General features: G+C 39.6%; 1 protein-coding gene across 2 annotated transcripts in view; it reads left to right on the top strand.

Moving 5' to 3' along the window:
* Nucleotides 1–20,851, top strand: part of ATM (ATM serine/threonine kinase) — a 54,202-nt gene that overhangs the window by 32,092 nt on the left and 1,259 nt on the right. For both annotated transcript variants that reach the window (XM_035114953.3, XM_035114954.3), the window contains exons 34-62: nucleotides 448–619; nucleotides 721–862; nucleotides 1,405–1,581; nucleotides 1,819–1,996; nucleotides 2,639–2,726; nucleotides 3,507–3,662; nucleotides 4,229–4,337; nucleotides 5,193–5,281; nucleotides 5,365–5,467; nucleotides 7,004–7,152; nucleotides 7,330–7,434; nucleotides 7,946–8,065; nucleotides 8,392–8,626; nucleotides 9,351–9,515; nucleotides 10,117–10,236; nucleotides 10,347–10,564; nucleotides 10,895–11,102; nucleotides 12,156–12,260; nucleotides 12,948–13,103; nucleotides 13,353–13,491; nucleotides 14,017–14,099; nucleotides 14,289–14,429; nucleotides 14,948–15,064; nucleotides 16,290–16,439; nucleotides 17,854–18,019; nucleotides 18,916–19,002; nucleotides 19,092–19,206; nucleotides 19,445–19,508; nucleotides 20,638–20,774. In XM_035114953.3, coding sequence (XP_034970844.3) covers nucleotides 448–619; nucleotides 721–862; nucleotides 1,405–1,581; nucleotides 1,819–1,996; nucleotides 2,639–2,726; nucleotides 3,507–3,662; nucleotides 4,229–4,337; nucleotides 5,193–5,281; nucleotides 5,365–5,467; nucleotides 7,004–7,152; nucleotides 7,330–7,434; nucleotides 7,946–8,065; nucleotides 8,392–8,626; nucleotides 9,351–9,515; nucleotides 10,117–10,236; nucleotides 10,347–10,564; nucleotides 10,895–11,102; nucleotides 12,156–12,260; nucleotides 12,948–13,103; nucleotides 13,353–13,491; nucleotides 14,017–14,099; nucleotides 14,289–14,429; nucleotides 14,948–15,064; nucleotides 16,290–16,439; nucleotides 17,854–18,019; nucleotides 18,916–19,002; nucleotides 19,092–19,206; nucleotides 19,445–19,508; nucleotides 20,638–20,774 — 3,994 coding nt within the window. The remainder of the gene's footprint in view (nucleotides 1–447; nucleotides 620–720; nucleotides 863–1,404; nucleotides 1,582–1,818; nucleotides 1,997–2,638; nucleotides 2,727–3,506; nucleotides 3,663–4,228; nucleotides 4,338–5,192; nucleotides 5,282–5,364; nucleotides 5,468–7,003; nucleotides 7,153–7,329; nucleotides 7,435–7,945; nucleotides 8,066–8,391; nucleotides 8,627–9,350; nucleotides 9,516–10,116; nucleotides 10,237–10,346; nucleotides 10,565–10,894; nucleotides 11,103–12,155; nucleotides 12,261–12,947; nucleotides 13,104–13,352; nucleotides 13,492–14,016; nucleotides 14,100–14,288; nucleotides 14,430–14,947; nucleotides 15,065–16,289; nucleotides 16,440–17,853; nucleotides 18,020–18,915; nucleotides 19,003–19,091; nucleotides 19,207–19,444; nucleotides 19,509–20,637; nucleotides 20,775–20,851) is intronic.

Here is a 20,851-nt window from a genome sequence, read left to right as displayed (position 1 = left end):
TGAAACTGGAACGTATTAGTTCTTCCAAAATGTTTTCTCAAAATAGTACTGGTGCTAGTTCTCCAAGCTCAGTAAGCCCCTCACAGTATAACAGCACCAATTGAAATTCTGAGTGCAAAGAAATTTGGGGGGGAGATCTCCCTCCCTTTTTTCATCCTTTCTCTTGTTTTGTAAGCTATTGCTGCTATTAACCAATAAGAATCCAGGGAATATATGTGATGGAGACAGTTCTCCCTGCTCTGTTTATACACACAGGTGTATCACTGCAGTGCTTAGGCCTAGCCCTTGTGGAAATCACAGAGAAAATGCAACATATTAAAACAGTAGAATACTACTTTTTTCACGTTGAAAGGGCAGCTGTCCAATTGTATTATGTATATTTTGTACATAAATATGAAAAGCATCAGTGAAATATGAAAAGCATCATATGAATGTCTACATTTGCAGATGCAGTTGGAAGTTGTTTGGGAGAAATTGGTCCTATCAATTTTTCCACCACAGCATTGCAGCACAGTAAAAGTGTTTCATCCTCAAGTGCAGCTGATCTGTTTGAAGACCAAGAACTTCAATGGGTCTTCATAATGTTAACTCTCATAAATAATGCTTTAATAGATCAATGGTAAGTATACAGGAGAAAATTTAACATGGTATATAAATGTTGCTTTTAAGTAAATCTGTGATGACAATATCCAATTTCTAAAGAGTTACATTTTTTTTCAGTATTGACGTTAGATCTGCTGCTGTTGCATGTTTAAAAAACATTCTAGCCACTGAAACTGGACATCGATTTTGGGATATTTACAAAACCGAGACCGATCCCATGCTCGTATACCTTCATCCTTTCAGGGTGTCTAAGAAAAAGGTATTGTGTTTTGTACTGTATTATAAAACTAGATGCAGAACCCTGACTCTCCTGTCTTAATTGATAAGACTACAGTGATGCCTCGCAAGACGAAATTAAGTCGTTCCGCAAGTCGCTTCGTCTTGCGAAGTGCAGTTTGCTGCGGCAAAAGAAAAACAACGCAAAAACAATTCATCTTGCGAAGCACGGCCATAGAAAACTTCATCTTGCGAGTCACCAAAAACATCGCAAAACGCTTTCGTCTTGCGAGTTTTTCATTGCGCGAGGCATTCGTCTTGGATCAGTAGCTGTTCCCAGCCATTTCCAGAGGCATGTCCAAACATCTGAAGTAGTTTGAATGACTCCTGGATTTTCCAGAGCTTTAAAAATACAATTCTCTTTGTCCCAGCAGTTCTGCGTAGTGAGATAAAGGAATTGTGAGCTGTCTTAATAGAGGCTGGAGTTGGTGGTTCAGGAGAGAGGGCTATGTAATGCTGCTTAAGGAATTTTAACAGCCACTTGGTTTCTTTTTTAAAAACAAACAAACGCAAAATGATATTTAGTTCTTGGAAGCGCCCGAACAAGCAAGAGACACACTTCCTGAAGATCTGGATAATACAAATCTGTGGATTCCTCAAGGTGAAAGCCATGATGTTTGGATTAAGACCTTGACTTGTGCATTGTTGGATAGTGGAAGGATAAAAAGCGAAACCCTTCTTTTTCTGAAGCCCCTGTGTAAGGTAAAATAAGTTTGTTGGTAGGATTACATTCTATTGCCCTGTCACCTTCCTATTTTAAAGTTTCATTTTACTACATTGTTTTCTCTTTGCCCATTTCATTTAGGTGTGTGAACTTTTTGAATGAACAATATATGGAATGCTTTGTTATAACTTAGTATAAGAATGAAAGTGACTACTAAAGGCAAACTAAAACTACGTAATAATGTGTTCAAGCAATTTCTTTTTTGTGTGTTCTAGGTTCAAACTGCTTTTTGTCAGGCTGTCCTTCCATATTTGATTCATGACATTTTACTTCATGACTCAGATGAATCTGCGCAATCTCTTTTATCAACACACATTCAGATGTTTTTTACCACCTGTTGCAAATATGCACTATCTCCCAGTAGGCCATCTACACCTGCAAATTCAGATCCAGGTAACACCATAAAGCTTTTCCTACGCCATCAACTAAAATATTATGTATGTGTGAGCTTAGGTGGGATTTGAGCTCCATCTAGTGGTTGGAGGCAAAATTGCTGCTCCATTTAGCATTCCCCCCCATTCTTAAAAATAAAGATATGGCATGCAAGGTACAGTATTGAGAAAGAGGAGGGGAGAAATCCAACTCAAGCATTGGTTCTTAGTTACAGGGCAATGATCAGCTAGAATGGAAAGAATTTTAAGAAGAGGAAGAGCCAAATGTTGCTGGTCTGTCAGCTGAGCCAATGGAGAACTAACATTGTTAAGAAATAACAGAAGAGTCAAAGCTATTTCTTTTTGTTAAATAGCAGAGACAGCATAGTTTAATAGACGGTTCATATTCCTGCTTTGCTATAAACCACTTCCTTAATACTTGTGGAGGTACTTCTGTATTTCACACACGGTTTTCTCATTTAAAATATATGTATTCATGACTTACCGGAGGAGTTACTTATCAGGGTGATTCAAAAGAACATTGAAAACTTAAGCATAACATCCCTTGCTATTTTGTTTTTTTTTGTTATTAACTTACCTAATTCAGAGTTGTTATTGTACATCAGATCATTAGCTTTCTGACTAGAGTTTTTCTTCAACGCAGATTCACAAACCTTTGTTCATGGAAGTTTGGATAAAATATCTCGACGGACAATGCTCGCTGTTGTTGACTACTTAAGACGGCAAAAGAGGTGTGTTAGCCTTTATGTTATTGTACTTTTAATTTTACAACAGTGGTCTATTTGGACATTGAGGGGAGGGCTCTCAGATTTCTTTGTAATTTTGCACTCTCAATGATTTGTGCTCATGATGAAATGGGGTGGTTACACATGTTGCCTCTTTCAATACTGTTTGTGCCTTCAGACATTTGGGGGCGGTGGCACTGTTTCATTTCCAAACAGTATATGTCTTGTAGCATACTACAGATGTTCTGTGTTGTCTTTCTTTGTCCCCTTTTTGTCACAAGAGTTCCCCTCCAAATGGCAATAATGCCGTAACATTAGGTTACCATTTTAGAGCAACTAAGCAGAATAGTGTGTGGATGGTCCATTATAAATCCACCACTAATGCATATTTTATGTGTCAATGTCATGTTGCAAAGTATACCTGCAAAAAACAAAACAAAAAACAACCCCACCAGTTTTACCAAAGGGCCTGGGCCCTTCCAGTCAGTTGCATTTAGAAGACCTGTTTCAATTGTTATTAAAAGAGGAAGTAGTAATAACAAAACAGCCATTGAAAGTGGCTTTGTATTTAGCCCAGAATTGTGTTTGTAGATTAAGTTGAAGCAGCTTATAAAATCTTTCTAAGGATGTCAAATAATTCTTTGTTATTTCTTAAAGCAACAACTGTTATAGTCCTGACAAAATAATGGGGAATAGGTTATAGATTTATAGAACATGTGCTGCTTTCAGTTTAAAGCTGTTTTTATCAAGTGAGATGAATGCACTTGTGCCTAATATTTTGTTCAGGAGCCCTTCAAGTACAGTTTTCAGTGACAGCTTTTGGCTGGACCTCGACTACCTTCAGGTTGCCATGGCAGCTCAGTCTTGTGCTGCTCACTTCACAGCTTTGCTCTACACAGAAATCTACGCAGACAAGATAAATTCAGACAAACAGCAAGAAAGGTACTAGTGTAAAATACAGCCTATTCTCATTTATGTAAAACTAAAATACATTGATATACGTGCATGTGGGATGAGTCGTAACTCAAAGGATTCTCCTCTTAGATAGATTGCACTGGTTATTTTGTTTCAGCATGAGTTCCTCATGCTAAAAATCAATACTGCTTTCCAATAAAAGCCATTAACTTTCCACCAACCAGATGGTTTTGGCCCATTGGCTTCAGTAAAGTCCATCCCTGCCTTAATCTAGACTATCCCAGTGGCAAGAGGCAGTGTGCCATGTCTTGTTTGTTGAAATTCTGTGGGTGTTGTAGTTTAAATAAAATGAAAACAACACAGTTTTGTTAAGGGGAGACCTTTGCTGCCTCCCAAAGCACCTACTTATAGTTATCCAATTTTCCTTTTGAGGAGTTGATTGAACAGGTCTGACCAAGGAAATGGACTCAGCTTAGTTAAGTAACAGAGTATCTCTAGGACCTACACACAGCTTCGATGTACTGGTTCATCTAGTCATTTTAAAAGAATGCATATCCAACTTGAGGACCATTTTTTAAACTTGTTTTCTGCAGGTCTACTTTCAAAGCAGCTAAGCAGCTAACATTTGAGGAAGGAAGTCAGAATTTAACACTAACTTCTTTGAGCAAGAAGAGCAAAGAGGAAACTGGAATAAGTTTGCAGGTATGGTACATCTTTGGCATAAAGTACTTTTCCTTGTTCCTGAGAAGGTTTCAACTAGTTCACTCATAGATATGTTTCTAAGGCTGCTAACGTAAGTTATGGTTACCAGGCGACTTGACAATTGTATGGCCCCAATAGCCTCCATAAACTATACTGTTGACTTAAAATACTGTGTCGACTTCTATTTGAAAGAACAGTGTTGGGCTGCATTGCCATTCGCTTCACAGGTGGTGCTTTTTCTGGGATGGGAGCTGAGGCTGTATTTTAACCTTCAGCTTCATGTATGATGCAGCTTGCTTGGGGCCCTATTTATCCAGTATGATAGTAAAATATAACTAGGATCCAAAAGGGTATTTAGGCGCTCTCAGTGAAATTTTGGGCTTTAGTTACTTGAGCAGCAGGCCCAAGCTGCTTTTGATTCTTAGACTGGTGTGTGGTTGTGTGTCCAGGATGAATTGGGACACACAGCCCATCCGTGGATGTCTCACTAAGCCAGCCTAGAAGGTCCATTCATGGTAAATGAACCAATGTTCCAATACCCATTCATTTCAAAAGTAAACTGCTATGTGTTGTATGTTGTTGCTATTCAATAGATATGAGCCTTATGAATTTCATGGTTCTCTAGCTCCTGGCCTCTATGTATTTTGTGTAAAGGAAAACATATTAATTTATTTGAGCATAGCCCACAGGGCTTTCTGTTTGGATGTGGGAGTCTATCAAAGTGTGCTAAAAGTTTATAACAGAGGCAAGGACAAGTATCGGTCAGATGTAACATATTCCATAGAAGATTGCAATATTTTTGCTCTATAGGAACAAAAGAAAGAATGTCAAGAAACTATTTTCTCTTGTACCTAGGACCTTCTCATGGAAATATACAAAAGCATAGGAGAACCTGATAGTCTCTATGGCTGTGGTGGTGGAAGAATGCTGCAGCCTTTAGCTAGGTAATAATTTTATTGAGAAATTTAGCAATTTTAACTGAAGGCAAAGTGTTATCAGTTTTAATATTATTCTCTATCCGTGATAGGATAAGAACATATGAGCATGAAGCAGGATGGGAGAAAGCCCTAGTAACCTATGACCTTGAAACGAATCTACCACCATCAACTCGGCAAGCAGGAATAATAGAGGTAATTTTTAAATCAATGCATATCTCCCGCTTTTTTTTCTTTCTAAATGCTTGCAATCACAGGGGCAGTATGGTGCCCCCAGATGTTAGATGACGGTGTCCATAATTTTGACTGTAACAGTTTAATTCATGCACTCTATGAATATGGGAACCATCACGAGCTTCAACTTAATTATGCCAAGACCAAGATTATGGTCTTCTCTGCCCGACCAAAACCCCATTTGTGGTCAATTAATGGTATTTCTCCGGAGCAGGTTAGCTGTTTCAAATATCTGGGCCAGGTAGTCCGATCAAACAGGTCCTTTTTGGCACATAGAGATTATATAGCTACAAATGCATCCAAAGCAGCTATGCTGATTAGATCCTTATATGCCAAGAAACAGGCACAAACAGTGAAAGTGGCTTTGAGACTTTTCCAAATAAAAGTCCTCCCACTACTTTTGGTGGGATTGCTTTGGGTTCACGCAGGGATTTTTAAAGATTGGAATCCATCCAATTGCAATTTCTTAGAGCCATCCTCAGGATCCCCCCTTCTGTAGCGGGTGCGGTCATTTGATTAGAGGCTTCTGCCAAGCTTTTCGGTACGTGAAAGCGAAGCTTTGGCTATGGCTTAAGCTATGCTTTAAACCAATGGGTTTGGTCCCCTTGGTATTGAGGGATGATTTTCAATCATCCTGGGAAAGGGAGGTCTTAGATGAAGTACAGACTTGCGGACTGTCACACCTTTACTTGGAGTCTATGACATACACTCAAGCTAGAGCCGTGATTGCTCAGAGATTGGGCGATATTGCTAGACAAGAGGACACAGCCCGCGTGAAACCAGGGATGTTCCTGGGGGAGCAGATCTATCAGGTTACACCATCCCCTTATCTCGCAGTAATCCACTATGTGGAATACCGCAGACTCCTCACTGCGGCCAGACTGAACGTCCTCGAATCTGCGGTATTATGGGGAAGGTACAGGGGAGTTCCATATGATCAGAGAACTTGCCATTGTGCCTTGGGAGAGGTAGAGTCCACCGAACATGTCTTCCTGAGTTGCCCTTTCTATGTAGATTTAAGACAGTCTCATAGCCCCATCCCTATCTCAGCTTAGCTCTCTATCCAGAGAAAGTCAGGTTGTACATTTGTTGAATAATCCCACTGGGAAAACAGCTTTCTTGGTGGCCAAATTTCTCTTCCTAGCTCTTAAGCGTCGTAAGAGTAAAATCGACTGCATTGATGCGGGTTATCTGTATAGCCTTTATTAGTGCTGCCCATGTTTTATTTTAGTTTTTAGATGCCTTAGATGTTTTAATTTTGTACTGAGAAATGTATCTTTTCTGACTGACGGTCGAATAAAGAATGACGATGATGATTCTGTAAAAAATATATATCTAAAATTATGCTTTGACCTTGAACATGTTAGCCTAAAGTGCTACTAGGACTAGAAGTAAGTGGGACTTGGGTGTAGTAAAAATGCATCACTTTCAATGTTGGAAAGCATTTTCAGAAATCTGATCATTTACATGTTAACTTTTTATCTCACTGATCGGCAGGCCTTGCAGAATTTTGGGCTGTGTGACACACTCTCAATCTACCTTAAAGGACTGGAACAAGAGAACAAAGAATGTTCTATGGAATTGCAAGAGCTTCGTTATCAGGCAGCTTGGAGGAACATGCAGTGGGATCAAATCTCTTCTGTCAAGTAATGCAAACTATCACTTTTCAGATGTAGTATTTTTAAATGTTTGTCCCTTACCTTAAACTGCTATGAAGGGAGCCTTATTAGCAGTTGATAAGCTGATAAAGAATTGCTGTTATAAAGGACAGTTTAATAAAAGTGTTTGCGTTCAAATAGAAATTTTGTTGATTGTCTTTTAAGAGATGAGGTTGGAGGACAAGGCTACCACGAATCATTGTATGATGCTCTACAGTGTTTAAGGGACAATGAATTCTCTACTTTTTATGAAAGACTGAAGTGTGCCAGGTATGTAGCAAGCTTTGCATACAGGTGTCTGTGTATGTTATTAACAAAATAAAATGTCAATAAACTGTAGCTTTCCTAACACATTGTAATTTATGTTATAAGGGATGTATACATCAGTGCCTCATTTGTGTAAAATGTTTGCAGCTTCTATGGATTTTAATGCAATTTAAGGCATAACATAGCAATTTGAAACTTTTGAAAGAAGTGCATTTGGAAGATTAGAGATAAGGCTTAAGCAGATAAGAAGGTTGGATGCTACAGAGGAGCTACTTGCCTTTTTACATGTAGATCTGAAAATCCTCTTTTATCTTTTGATGCAGTCAAGACATTTTTTAATTGTAGGCATGTGTTACAGTCTGATTTATTTTCAGTTGACGTTATATGTAATGTCTATTTCTATTAATGCTGCTTGACAAGATATCCTCTCTGACTTCTGCTCACTGTGTAGTGCGATTTGAAATTGCTTTCACAGGTGACAGAAATTGCAATGATCTTTTTCTTATATTTGCAGAGTCAAGGAAGTAGAAGAGCTATCTAAAGGCAGCCTTGAGTCTGTATATTCATTGCTGCCTACACTCTGCAGACTGCAGACCATTGGAGAGTTGGAATGCATAGGACAACTTTTCTCTGGGTACTTTTCTTTTCCAACCAATGCTTTACTTTTTCTTCATTATTACCCTGGATGTATTTACACATTTCACCCATGGAAATTAATTTTTTCCTATGGGGTAATAATAATCTGCATTCCTTCATTGCAAACCTAATTTGCACGCATAAACTCCCATCTTAAATCCCTGGGATATCCAGTTAGGGCTGGGAGAAACACCAGTCTGAAATCCCAAAGAGACACTGCAAGCCAGTGTAGACAATACTGGACTAAATAGACTCAACGTGAAGCAACTTTATTAAAATTTAGTCAGAATTCCTCACACACTTCCATATGCTTTCTTCTTTCAGATCTTTTACTGCCAGCCAGCTGAACTGTACGTATTTGAAGTGGCAGAAACAGTCCCAGCTTCTCCAAGACAGCGACTTTAGTTTTCAGGAACCTATCATGGCTCTCCGCACAGTAATTCTGAAGATCCTGCTGGAGAAGGAAACTGAGAATGCGAAAAGGGAATGCATCAAAGACATCCTCACAAAACACCTGGTGGAGCTGTCCAGATTGGCTCGAGTGGCAAAAAACACACAGGTAAATAAATCTTTAAAATTCAGTCTAAATGTGCTCCCTTACGGATTTGCTATATTAAGTATAAGTTGATGCTATTATTTTTAAAGAGGTACTCCAGGGCTTCTCCAAGATGCGTTAGGAAATTATAATTCTCTAGTCTTGTTACCACACTACCTATGTCCTATAGTCATATTTGCTAGCTTGGAAACAAACAAAAAAATTTAAATGTGATAGTCAAGCCATTATGTTTTGGCAAGTGCATTCTCTGCAATATGCCTGATTGGCAATTAGGCTCCTTAACAATACTAAGAACTATGGAGCAGCAGCATGATATAGTCACCTGCTTGAATTCCCCCAAAGAAATGTATAATTTTGTTGTTGTTATTGCATCAGTTGCAAATTCTCTCTTTCCTTTTTTGGTACTTTAAAACTTTCTAGTGGATCTGTAAGTTGTCCTTTCTGTGAAATAATATAACGTACAATTATAGGCCTGAATATATTTCTGGTTACAGATTTTAATGTGGGTGTAAAGGAAAAGAATTTTCATTTCATTCCAGCAATAGGATTTGCATACTGAATCATTCTTGGAAGATTTAAGTACATGAGCATGCAGTTAGATCAGGGATGGGATGTAATTGTAACAAGGAACAATTGGTATCAGATTTCACTGGATTCTAGAAATATGAAGAAATGGATCATATCTCAAAACCTAGAGAGTTTTCTCTTGCTTCATTTTGTTTTCCAGCTTCCAGAAAGAGCAGTGTTTCAAATTAAACAGTTCAGTCCAGCTGGACATGGGGTATGTGAGTGGCAGCTGGAGGAAGCACAAGTGTTCTGGGCTAAAAAGGAAGAAAGCTTAGCGCTGAGTATCCTAAAGGAGATGATCAAGAAACTGGATGAAGATTACATGGTACATTTTGTCCTATGTCAACTTGACAGTGGCAGCATTGTTTAAATTCCTGTTTTGTTTTTCAGAAACACAAGGGCAGCATATGTGACATGTTGTTGATTAGTCGTGTCCGACTCTTCGTGACCCCATGGACTAGAGCACGCCAGGCACTCCTGTCTTCCACTGCCTCCCGCAGTTTGGTCAAACTCCTGTTCGTAGCTTCGAGAGCACTGTCCAACCATCTCGTCCTCTGTCGTCCCCTTCTCCTAGTGCCCTCTATCTTTCCCAACATCAGGGTCTTTTCCAAGGAGTCTTCTCTTCTCATGAGGTGGCCAAAGTATTGGAGCCTCAGCTTCATGATCTGTCCTTCCAGTGAGCACTCAGGACTGATTTCCTTCAGAATGGATAGGTTTGATCTTCTTGCAGTCCATGGGACTCTCAAGAGTCTCCTCCAGCACCATATGTGACATACGGTACTTCTATTTATGAAGGGCCAAAACATATGCAGAAAACCTTGATTGAAAGGGAAATTCAAAATAAAAGAGTAGCATAATATGCTTGGGGAGAGGTCACTTTATATACAAGTGAGTATGTCTGACCTGCATGATTATATTTTTCTAAGGTTGAAGAAGACCCAAGCCTGCGACTGATTTACACAGAATGTCTGAGGTTGCGTGGAAGCTGGTTAGCAGAGACATGCTTAGAAAACCCGACAGTCATTATGCAGAATTACTTGGAAAAGGTAAACAACTTCTGCAAATATTTATAAATCATTTGCTTGCTTACTCATTAAATGGTGGTTGTTTAATGGCCAGGCTGTTGTTTTATCATTTTTTATCACATTGGTTCTAGGCAGTAAAAGCTGTTGGGAACCAAAACGATGATAGTAGCACCGAACTCAAAAGTGGAAAGATGAAGGCTTTTCTGTCTCTTGCTCGTTTTTCGGACACTCAGTATCAAAGAATTGAGAACTACATGAAATCATCAGAGTTTGAAAACAAGCAAGCTTTGTTGAGGAAGGCCAAGGAGGAAGTTGGCCTCTTAAAGCAGCACAAAGTTCCTACAAACAGGTAGGCCTCTCTAACTGAGGTATGTTATGCCACCAATTTGTAGCAAGTAAGTTAAGGCAGGTCTGTCACCCGGTTGGGGTTCATCTAGCTATATTTTGGCATGTATATTCTTGGGGAACAATGAGCATGTTCTTAGTAATGAACTGTTATCTTAGGAATTTTCCTGCTTCTGCCATTTTATTGTGTAAACCAATAAAAGTAATCATTGGGTCAAGTACTGGGAACGAGGAGAACCTAGGCTCTCTTTTTTATAAAGTCAGTTTGTCAGCATATAAGTAAATGAATTTTAGATTTGTACTGTAGTCTTATTTCTAAATTTCTGTTGCTAAGATACACAGTCAAAGTTCAGCGGGAACTAGAAATTGATGAATGTGCAATTCGCGCACTGAGAGAGGATCGCAAACGTTTCTTATGCAAAGCTGTTGAGAACTACATTAACTGTTTACTGAGTGGGGAAGAGCATGACATGTGGATCTTTCGACTCTGTTCTCTCTGGCTTGAGAACTCTGGTGTTTATGAAGTCAATGTGATGATTCAGGTTAGTCTCACCGTAACTTTACTGCATCTGTGTATACAAAGATACAACTTTATTACATCTGTGTATACATTCCCTCTTTGTAGTGAAGTAGAATATAAGGTTGGGGAGCAAATTGTACTGGATGTCTATGCACGGGTGCATTTTTCCACATGTAAAATCTAAGACATTTAAGTCCCAGATCGTGTGGGTTATCAGTTGTACAGTTGTGCCTTCAATTTTACATGATTAGGCCCTATGCATACCTGTTCCACACATACATATCTAGCCACAGCCAGTACTCTGGGTTCCTGGAGTAGGTACAACATGTAGTGAATCAACCCATCATCAGTCTCTCTCTGAAGTACTATCTTTCATTGCTACTTTCTGCTTCTTTTCTTCAGAGTCCTCTTTTACCTTTTCATTCCTTATTTATGTCAGGATTTTTATAAATAACAGGAGTAATGTAATGTAATGAATATACCACAAAACTACCTAATCCAGTGGCTTCATTGTCCACTGTAATAAATAGATAAGTATTGAGGTTCCTCACATTCACAATCCATGCAAAATACTGCCAGGAAATGGCCTTGTTCAGACAATCAGTTCAGGCTTGATGGTTTGTTTGTGAAAGTGGAAACAGGCATCAGAGCCAAGCCCTCCTCTCCTCCTCCCTGGCTTATTTTCCTAGTTTCTTAACTGACATTAAGTCAGAATTCCCCGGTTTAGAGGTAACAAGGAACTCTGGCTTAATATATGCCAAAATCTTTGTGCCAAAGCCAGTTCACAGTGAGGGGATGGAGAAGCATTTGGTCCTGACTCTCTGGCGTCATAAACAGTGCTTGCATCTTAAAATACTATAGATTATTCCCCAGCTTGTGCAGTACTGTCTTGTAAAACCTGGTGAGAAAATGTGCGAGAAAAGGATAACAGTGCTGCCATGAAAAAGAGTGTCTTGCACTCATAGCAATTAGAAAAAAATATTGTGATGTACTCATATCTGAGCATACATGCAATTTGTGTTATATTATTTAACAGTCTCACCTTCTACTTTTGTTTGTTGTTTTTATTTAACAGGAGAAGGCAAAGAAAATACCCTCTTACAAATTCTTGCCACTGATGTATCAACTAGCTGCTCGAATGGAAAGCAAGGCAGAAGGATTTCATCAGATTCTGACTAATGTAATTGATCTTCAACCATGATGCCCTGTCTTCATTTACCATGCAAATACAAAACAAATACAGAAACAAAATACAAAAACAAACTTTATTTGCATGTAGATAGTTCCGGAGCCCCGTTCGCAACATGAGGAGTACACAACCCACGCCAGCGCTTCTGCGCAATCGTGGGTCACGATTCGGCGCTTCTGTAAATGACGTCATTTGATGCTTATGCGCATGCGTGAACCTCTGAACCTGGAAGTAACCCATTCTGTTACTTCCGGGTCAGCGCCTTCATAACCCGTGCTGTACGCAACCCGCAGCATTTGTATCCAGAGGTATCATTGTATACCTAGAGGAGCGTCTCCACCCCCATCGTTCTGCCCGGACACAGGTCCAGTGCTGAGGGCCTTCTGGCAGTTCCCTCACTGCAAGAAGCAAAGCTACAGGGAACCAGGCAGAGGGCCTTCTCAGTAGTGGCGCCTGCCCTGTGGAATGCCCTCCCATCAGATGTCAAAGAGATAAACAACTACCTGACATTTAGAAAACATCTCTGAAGTTTTTAATGTGTGACATTTTAATGTATTTTAATCTTTGTTGGAAGCTGCCCAGAGTGGCTGGGGAAACACACCCAGATGGGCGGGGTACAAATAATAAATTATTGTTGTTGCTGTTGTTGTTAATATTATTATTATTATTTCTTAACAGCTTATAGCTAGAATTTCTCTGGACCATCCACATCACACTTTGTTTATAATCTTGGCATTGGTGAATGCCAACAAGGATGAACTCTTGGCAAAGCCGGAAGCAGCAAGAAGCAGGCAAACAAAAATCACACCGAAAGAAACTTCTCAACTTGACAAGGTACTTTAATTCACCTGTTTCTGGGGTGCTTTAGGCTGGGGGAGCGAGGAGTGTTTCGTGTTTGCATGGACAGTATTGTAGTTGGGGCCTGTTTTTCATAATGTCAGGGCTGCAGTAAATTTATCCACCAGCAGTTGGCCCAGTTTCCTAATGCTTCCTTTGTTGTCAGAGCTCTGAATTGTTTTAATCTGAAGTAGACTGTAAGTAAAACACTCGCTTTTACCAGTATTCTTTTTTTTCAACCGATAGGAGCGGATGGAAGCTGCTAGCAATATAATTAACATTATCAAGCATGAAAGAGCTGATATGGTGGCAAATGTCGAAACCCTTTGCAATGCTTATATCGTTTTAGCAAACATGGACGCAACTCCCTGGAAGTCAAAGAGAGGTAAGAATATGGAAAATGGGGATAATTGAGGTGGGAGTTGAAAATCAACAATAATCCTTCAATTTTATGCTGTGTAATAAATATGTGGAAAATATTGCTTTCCGTCTCCAGGATGTTTTGTTGAGAGTAAATTATCTGTGCAATTTTTAGGCTATAATGATATTTGTTAGCCAGTGAACTGTATCCAATTTGTGCAGGTATCTGTAACAGCCTTTGCCACAGAGCAAATTGGCAATACTCTGGTTATTTTGGTATTTGGGGACGGGCCAGTTTACAATGTAATACATATATAGTACAATTAGATATATTAAAAAGAATTAAAACAATAAAGAAGGACTGATACACAGTGGAAAGGCGTTGCAAAGGGGTAGACGGCACCACACTAGAAAATCTAGAATAATTTCTGTAATATCAGAAACATGTTAGAAGCAGTTTCTTCATTGTTTGAAGTCCAGTGTACAGGAGTTCCTACAACAACAAATGTTAGTAATGGCATTTAAGGTAATTTGTGTGTTGTTTATGCAGGAGGCATAAATATCCCTTCTGATCAACCTATCACCAAGCTAAAGAATCTAGAAAATGTTGTTGTACCAACCATGGAAATCAAGGTAAATGAAACTGGTTTATCTGAGTAATAATCCTTACATAGTCATATTAGTGGGGATTAATGCATCTGGGACAGACTACCAGAGAAAATGTAACAGGTTGCACATGTTTCATTCTAGCAGACAGATAAGTGGGTATCAGTATTGTAGTGAACAAGATACAGCAGTGCCTAAATGTATTTATGATTTTAGGTGGATCCAAGTGGGAAGTATGAAAATTTGGTTACAATAAGGTCATTCAAGCCAGAATTTCGCTTAGCAGGAGGCCTTAATCTACCAAAAATAATAGACTGTGTTGGATCAGATGGGAAAGAGAGGAGGCAACTTGTCAAGGTAAGTTCTCTTGTGTTGCACGTGCTAGAGAGGTGTCTTTTTTGATTTAAGAACTATGAGACTGTTGTAAGATGAATGTAGAACATTGGATTTTTAACTCTTATGCCATGTTTTTTGGTGTGAACCTTTCCTTTGGTGGAAGTTGATACGTTTTATTTCTCTGTATTGTGATTGAAGATACTGAGCTGCTGTGAAGTAAAACCATGGGAAATGCCTGATGCAGGGATGAATGGAAATATGTCCTTACACATTTCTAAATATATATTTACTCATTTACTAAATGTACAATGTATTTCAAAACTTCTGAGTGATCCCAGAAGACAAAGTATAAACCGACAGTACTGCCCAATTGTTTGGATACTTTTCCTGTTGCTTAAGTCTACAATACTTAACATACTTGTTTTGGATAAAAGTTTCCCTCCCTTCCAAATAAATAAATAAATATACATAACATAAGGTTGTTGTAGTGTTCAGCTGATACCATTTCTATACCATTGCCTTTTTTGTATCTCTTAAAGGGCCGTGATGACCTGAGACAGGATGCTGTCATGCAGCAAGTTTTCCAGATGTGCAATGCTCTGCTTCAGCAAAATACTGAAACCAGAAAGAGAAAATTGACTATCCGCAGATATAAGGCAAGTTTTGCTCTTGTTCCATCAAAGTAGCCTGTTGCAGACATGATGTGGGTTCACCAAGCAAATGAAGCTTCCTTTATATAGACTCTGATAATTACTGAATTTAGCCCTGAAAGTGGCACTTAGGACTTACTACTCGAGATTTTATTAAGCTGGAGGTGATAGGAATTGAATCTAGGGACTTCTACATGCACTGCACATGCTCTGCCACTGAGCTCCCATCCTTCATCTCTAACATAAAAAAGACAGAACATTGCTTCATCTAGCGACTAGGGACTCCGCGTTTTTCCACAGCAGCTACTACCTGAGATCCTGCTGAATGTTGGACCTTCTGCACACAAACCCTTTTGCTCTCACATCTCCTCTCCTTGCCAAACTAGATTGAAAACTGGGAGCTAGTGTTATAAATACAGTGGGGGGGGGAAGTATTTGATCCCCTGCTAAATTTGCCCGTTTGCCCTCTGACGAAGAAATGACCAGTCCATAATTTTAATGGTATTGAAAATGGGTTGAGGATGGGTATTCCAGCATGACAATGACCCAAAACACACGGCCAAGGCAACAAAGGAGTGGCTCAAGAAGAAGCACATTGAGGTTCTGGAGTGGCCTAGCCAGTCTCCGGACCTTAATCCCATCGAAAATCTGTGGAGGGAACTGAAGGTTCGAGTAGCTACACATCAACCTCGAAATCTTACTGACTTGAAAAGGACCTGCAAAGAGGAGTGGGACAAAATACCTCCTAAGATGTGTGCAAACCTGGTGGCCACCTACAAGAAATGTGTGGCCTCTGTAATTGCCAACAAGGGTTTTGCCACCAAGTACTAAGTCATCTTTTGCAAAGGGATCAAATACTTATTTCACTCATTATAATGCACATCAATCTCTGACTTTTTGTCTTCTGGGTTTCTGGGTTTTTTCCTGTTGTTATTCTGTCTCTCACAGCTACAACAAACCTACCATTAAAATTATGGACTGGTCATTTCTTCGTCAGAGGGCAAACGAGCAAATTTAGCAGGGTATCAAATACTCCCCCCCCCCACACACACACTGTACATGCTCTCTCTCTTGAGGGATTTTACTTCACTTTCCACAGGGCATTTTCCAATGTAAACTAGAGATTGTACCCATGATTCCAAAATGGGTTTTCAAACTAAGGTTACAAAAGAATCTGATTTGAATTAGCACTGGTTAATTATGACAGTTAATATGTCTGCTTATTCCTTAGGTGATTCCCCTTTCACAGAGAAGCGGTGTCTTAGAGTGGTGCACAGGAACGATTCCTCTGGGTGAATTCCTCATCAATACTGACAGCAGTGCTCACAAACGATATAGGCCAAAGGACTACAGTAGCTTAGATTGCCAAAAGAAAATGATGGTGAGTCAGAAGCAAATCCTTCCCAAGCAAGATATGCTGCATCTAGCGGTATATTCCTTATTTTTGATTAAGGCTATGAACACCTACCATGTGTCCACAAAATCGTCTGTTCTCATCACACCCACCCATACAATCTGTTTTGATGTGTTCGCATGTGTAAGAAAACAAATCCCACACTTTCCTCAATAACCTTTCATCATGAATGGGGAGTGGGCCTGCCAGTGATAGGCTATTGCCAACTTGACAGCTGCCACAAGAAAGAGGATAAAATTCTTACAGGATTTTATGGCCTAGCTATGTCACAGCACATTTCACCAGGTCTGTCTACCCCACTTTATTTAATCAGATTTGTATACCGCCCTTCAACATTAAAATAAAAGGCACAAAATACATTTTAAGAAATCAAAAACAAAACACCCACAAAACCAATAACTGCTCTCCCACACACTTTCCGCTAATGCCCCACTGTCCAAAATTTGTAGGACATCCACTTGGAAGTATCCATTTACCTTCATCAAAACTACAGGTTAGATCAGGCATCTCCAAACTGCGGCCCTCCAGATGTTTTGGCCTACAACTCCCATGATCCCACACTAACAGGACCAGTGGTCGGGGAAGATGGGAATTGTAGTCCAAAACATCTGGAGGGCCGAAGTTTGGGGATGCCTGAGTTAGATACTTTAGGTTCAGCAGAAGCAACTTTTGACAGAATTCTACAGATTCTATCCTCCTATATTCTAGTACTGGCACTACCCACCCTACATGACCTAGCTAGAGAGCATCCCATCTATGGATGGTATCCTCCTTAATGCCATCCAGAGAAAGGAAGCTTGGGTACTTTATGTGAAAGGTGTGAAAATGGCATCCAGACTTTTCCCTGGTGCCAGCATTCAACATTCATGCACATACACTCGAGAGACAGCCAGAGCTTCAATTTTCTTAGTCTGTACCGGACCTTGTTCCAAGGGAATGACTTTGGTTTCACAAGCGTAGACCCCCTACATCAGACGACATTTCAACTCCTCGGATCTTTCTCTACTCACTTGAGCGTAGATGGAAACCAGGGAGGGGCCTGCAGGACAGAGGTCATCTACAGAAGCTTATCACATAGTTGTGTGTCCCTTTCCTGGTGGAAGAAGGGCTTCACCCATTCATGGATGGATCCCCCATTCATTCCTCCAGAGGAAGTGCATTCATAGTAAAGCAACCAGGCTTCACTTCTCCCATTTTCACACTGTCCACTTTGCCACACTTCACTTCAGTTTTGCCAAATAGTTGCACATCTATTGGAATTTTGAGGGGCAGGTGTTTCATAAACGTTATGTGTTGTGTTCTCACTGCAAGTACAGCTGTACATATGCAACAAAATCATTTTTCATACCCACCTTTAAATTATTTATGGTTTACTTCAAAGGAGGCTCAAAGGAAAAATTATGAGGAGAAATATAACGTCTTTATGGATGTATGTCAGAATTTTCAACCTGTATTTCGTTATTTCTGCATGGAAAAATTTCTTGATCCAGCAGTGTGGTTTGAGAAACGGCTGGCGTATATTCGCAGTGTTGCTACTTCATCAATAGGTACTGTAAAAATATGGCTGGTCTTTGGTACACTTCGGTAATAATTTTATAACTATGAAGACAAATTGAAAAATAGTGTTTTGTTTCAAGAAGGGCTAAAGGTCTTAATCTATTTAATAACTAAAATGTAATGACTCTTGCAGTTTTGTCCTCCCCTTCCAAGGTGCTCCATGAGCTTTAGTTGATAGTACATAGATTTTGATCATAGAGGACAAGTTTTAATTGTTGGGGCTGATAGTTTTGGAGCAGTTAGAGGGCTGCTTTCTTTTCTATAGGTATTTTCATTCAGGTGTATAGCTGAATGGGAATAAAATGCCAATGTTACTCGTTTGCTTTGTTGAATTAACTGGAGTCACCTCCCACTTGCTTTGGCATCTTCAAAATGCACCCATGTGCATTTACTGAGATTTAATCCATTTAATAATTAAAAAGTAAACTATCATTAAAAATGGTATGGTTTATGCTGCCCAAGAGTGTACAGTAGCTGCTTTAAACTTAAGATAGCAGAGCGTGTGTACTGGCGCTGTGACATAGCAATACATGGGATTAATTTGTTTTGTGCATGGGAGAAGAGAGGGAGCCGCATTCAGGTGTATTTTCTATCCTTAGGCATGTTCCCAAGCATTTCAATCCTCCCACCAGTTCTTTGTTCCTCTTGAAAAACCATTGCTGAAGATTAGGGGACCTTCCAGAGTAGCGCTTAATGCAACATGGTAGACTGTGGTGGAAAAGGAGAATAGACCTTCTCAGAACCTTGCAAGAAAGGAAAACCTGTTGGGCAGGGAATGAATAAATAAATGGAGAGAGAAGCTGTGAGTTACATGTATAAAGGGGGGGGAATGAAATGAAATGTAGGCAAGTGCTTCTGGGTTCATTTTGAGACTTCCTTCTTTCAGTTGGCTACATACTTGGTCTTGGAGACAGACATGTACAGAATATTCTGCTAGATGAGCAAACCGCAGAACTTGTGCACATTGATCTAGGTATGTATAAACACAAGGGATCATATATTATTCCTTTGTGTATATATAACCCTTTTAAAAATAGTTTCATTTCTCTTTTCCTCTGCCAGGTGTTGCTTTTGAGCAGGGCAAAATCCTTCCTACCCCAGAGACCATACCTTTCAGGCTAACAAGAGATATAGTGGATGGAATGGGCATCACTGGTGTAGAAGGCGTCTTCAGGAGGTATAGTATATAACTGCAGTTGCTTCTTAAGCATTTCACTGTTAAAGTTACAATAGAATTCCACCAGCTCAGCTTTTTGAACAAGCTTGTAGTGTAAACCAGTGAAAACCATGTTTGTTACATTATTATTTCTGGACAGTAAGAAACTGTGCCATTAGCTATAAAAATAAAATGCTGTTGTATATTGAAACTATTAGTGGAAAATAATTTAGAAAACTGTTCTGAAAATACCTTCTAGATGCTGTGAAAAAACTATGGTGGTTATGAGAAATTCCCAAGAAGCTTTGCTTACTATTGTAGAGGTAAGCCTTTTTTCCATGGCTTTCAATGAAAAGCTGAAAGGTATTGGTTGTATTTTAAAACTTCCATAAACTTCTTTGGCATTTAAACAGTGGCAACTCCTATTGCAAAAGTTTGCTTCAACATTCTTATCTGTTGGGCACCCCAAAAGTTTATAAATAAGTTTTCATAGGAGATTTACTGAAATACTGTAATGTAGCTCTGAACCTTTTCTGTTGCAAGGGAGCAGAATGAGCCCATTTGAACACACAACTGAAATTATGTACATTTGAGGGCATGATCAAGCCCCATCATGTGATGTGCATGCACACGCATCTGCACATGAAGGATGGCTTGGGAGCAAGACGCTCAGCGTGTAGTACAGCAGCCCACAAATTACACTGCTTACCAGTTTGTTTCTTAGCTCAGTTTTGAAGTGGTGCAGTTAACCTTTAAAGCCCTAAGCCAGGCATAGGCAAACTTTGCCCTCCAGATGTTTTGGGACTACAACTCCCATCATCCCTAGCTAACAGGACTAGTGGTCAGGGATGATGGGAATTGTAGTCCCAAAACATCTGGAGGGCCAAGTTTGTCTATGCCTGCCCTAAGCATCCTAGGACCTTATGTTCTCAGGGAATGTCCATACATATATGAACCAACCAGAATCCTGAGATAAGCGTTAAGGGCCCTGAATTCTGTCCCACCCTTAGTAAACATTCTAGCACAGTGTAGGATGTTTTCTACCCATTTTCCATTAGCAACCTAGCCATTGCTGTCTGGAAAAGTTGGTATTCATACTGTGTGTGAAGACAGTCCTACAAATGACACATTACGATAGTTCAACCTAGAGGTTACCATTTATCAGGTGGCCACGAACAGCGTAGAGGAAACTCTACAAGGATTCCGGTATTTCAAAAAGCAGTTTCACTGTAGCTGTAGTTGCTTTTGTCAGAAGACTTATAACTGCCCAATTGCTAAAATAATGGAAATGTTTTATTACCAAGATGGGACTAGATCATAACATTTAATTCACATGCTGAACAACATTGCCAGTCTAAAGATTATCCTACAAATATGGAATCTTTATTTGCCTGCTTTTTTAGGGCATTGAGCTGGCTTCATTTAGATACATATTTTTGCCTTGTTTTACAGGTGCTTCTGTATGACCCACTTTTTGACTGGACCATGAATCCTTTGAAAGCTTTGTATTTGCAGCAAAGGCCAGAGGATGAGACTGACATCAACTCAAGTCCCAATGCTGCTGATCGGGGATGTAACAAAAAAGCAAAGTAAGAAATCACTACCGGGGGTGGGGGTTGTAACTAATATGAACATCTGCGAGGCTCTGCAACTTATATTTTCCTAT

This window comes from Zootoca vivipara, chromosome 4, assembly GCF_965207765.1.
Source record: "Zootoca vivipara chromosome 4, rZooViv2.hap1.1, whole genome shotgun sequence".
In the NCBI taxonomy this organism is placed as follows: domain Eukaryota; kingdom Metazoa; phylum Chordata; class Lepidosauria; order Squamata; family Lacertidae; genus Zootoca; species Zootoca vivipara.
This window is presented reverse-complemented; position numbering and strand designations above follow the sequence as displayed.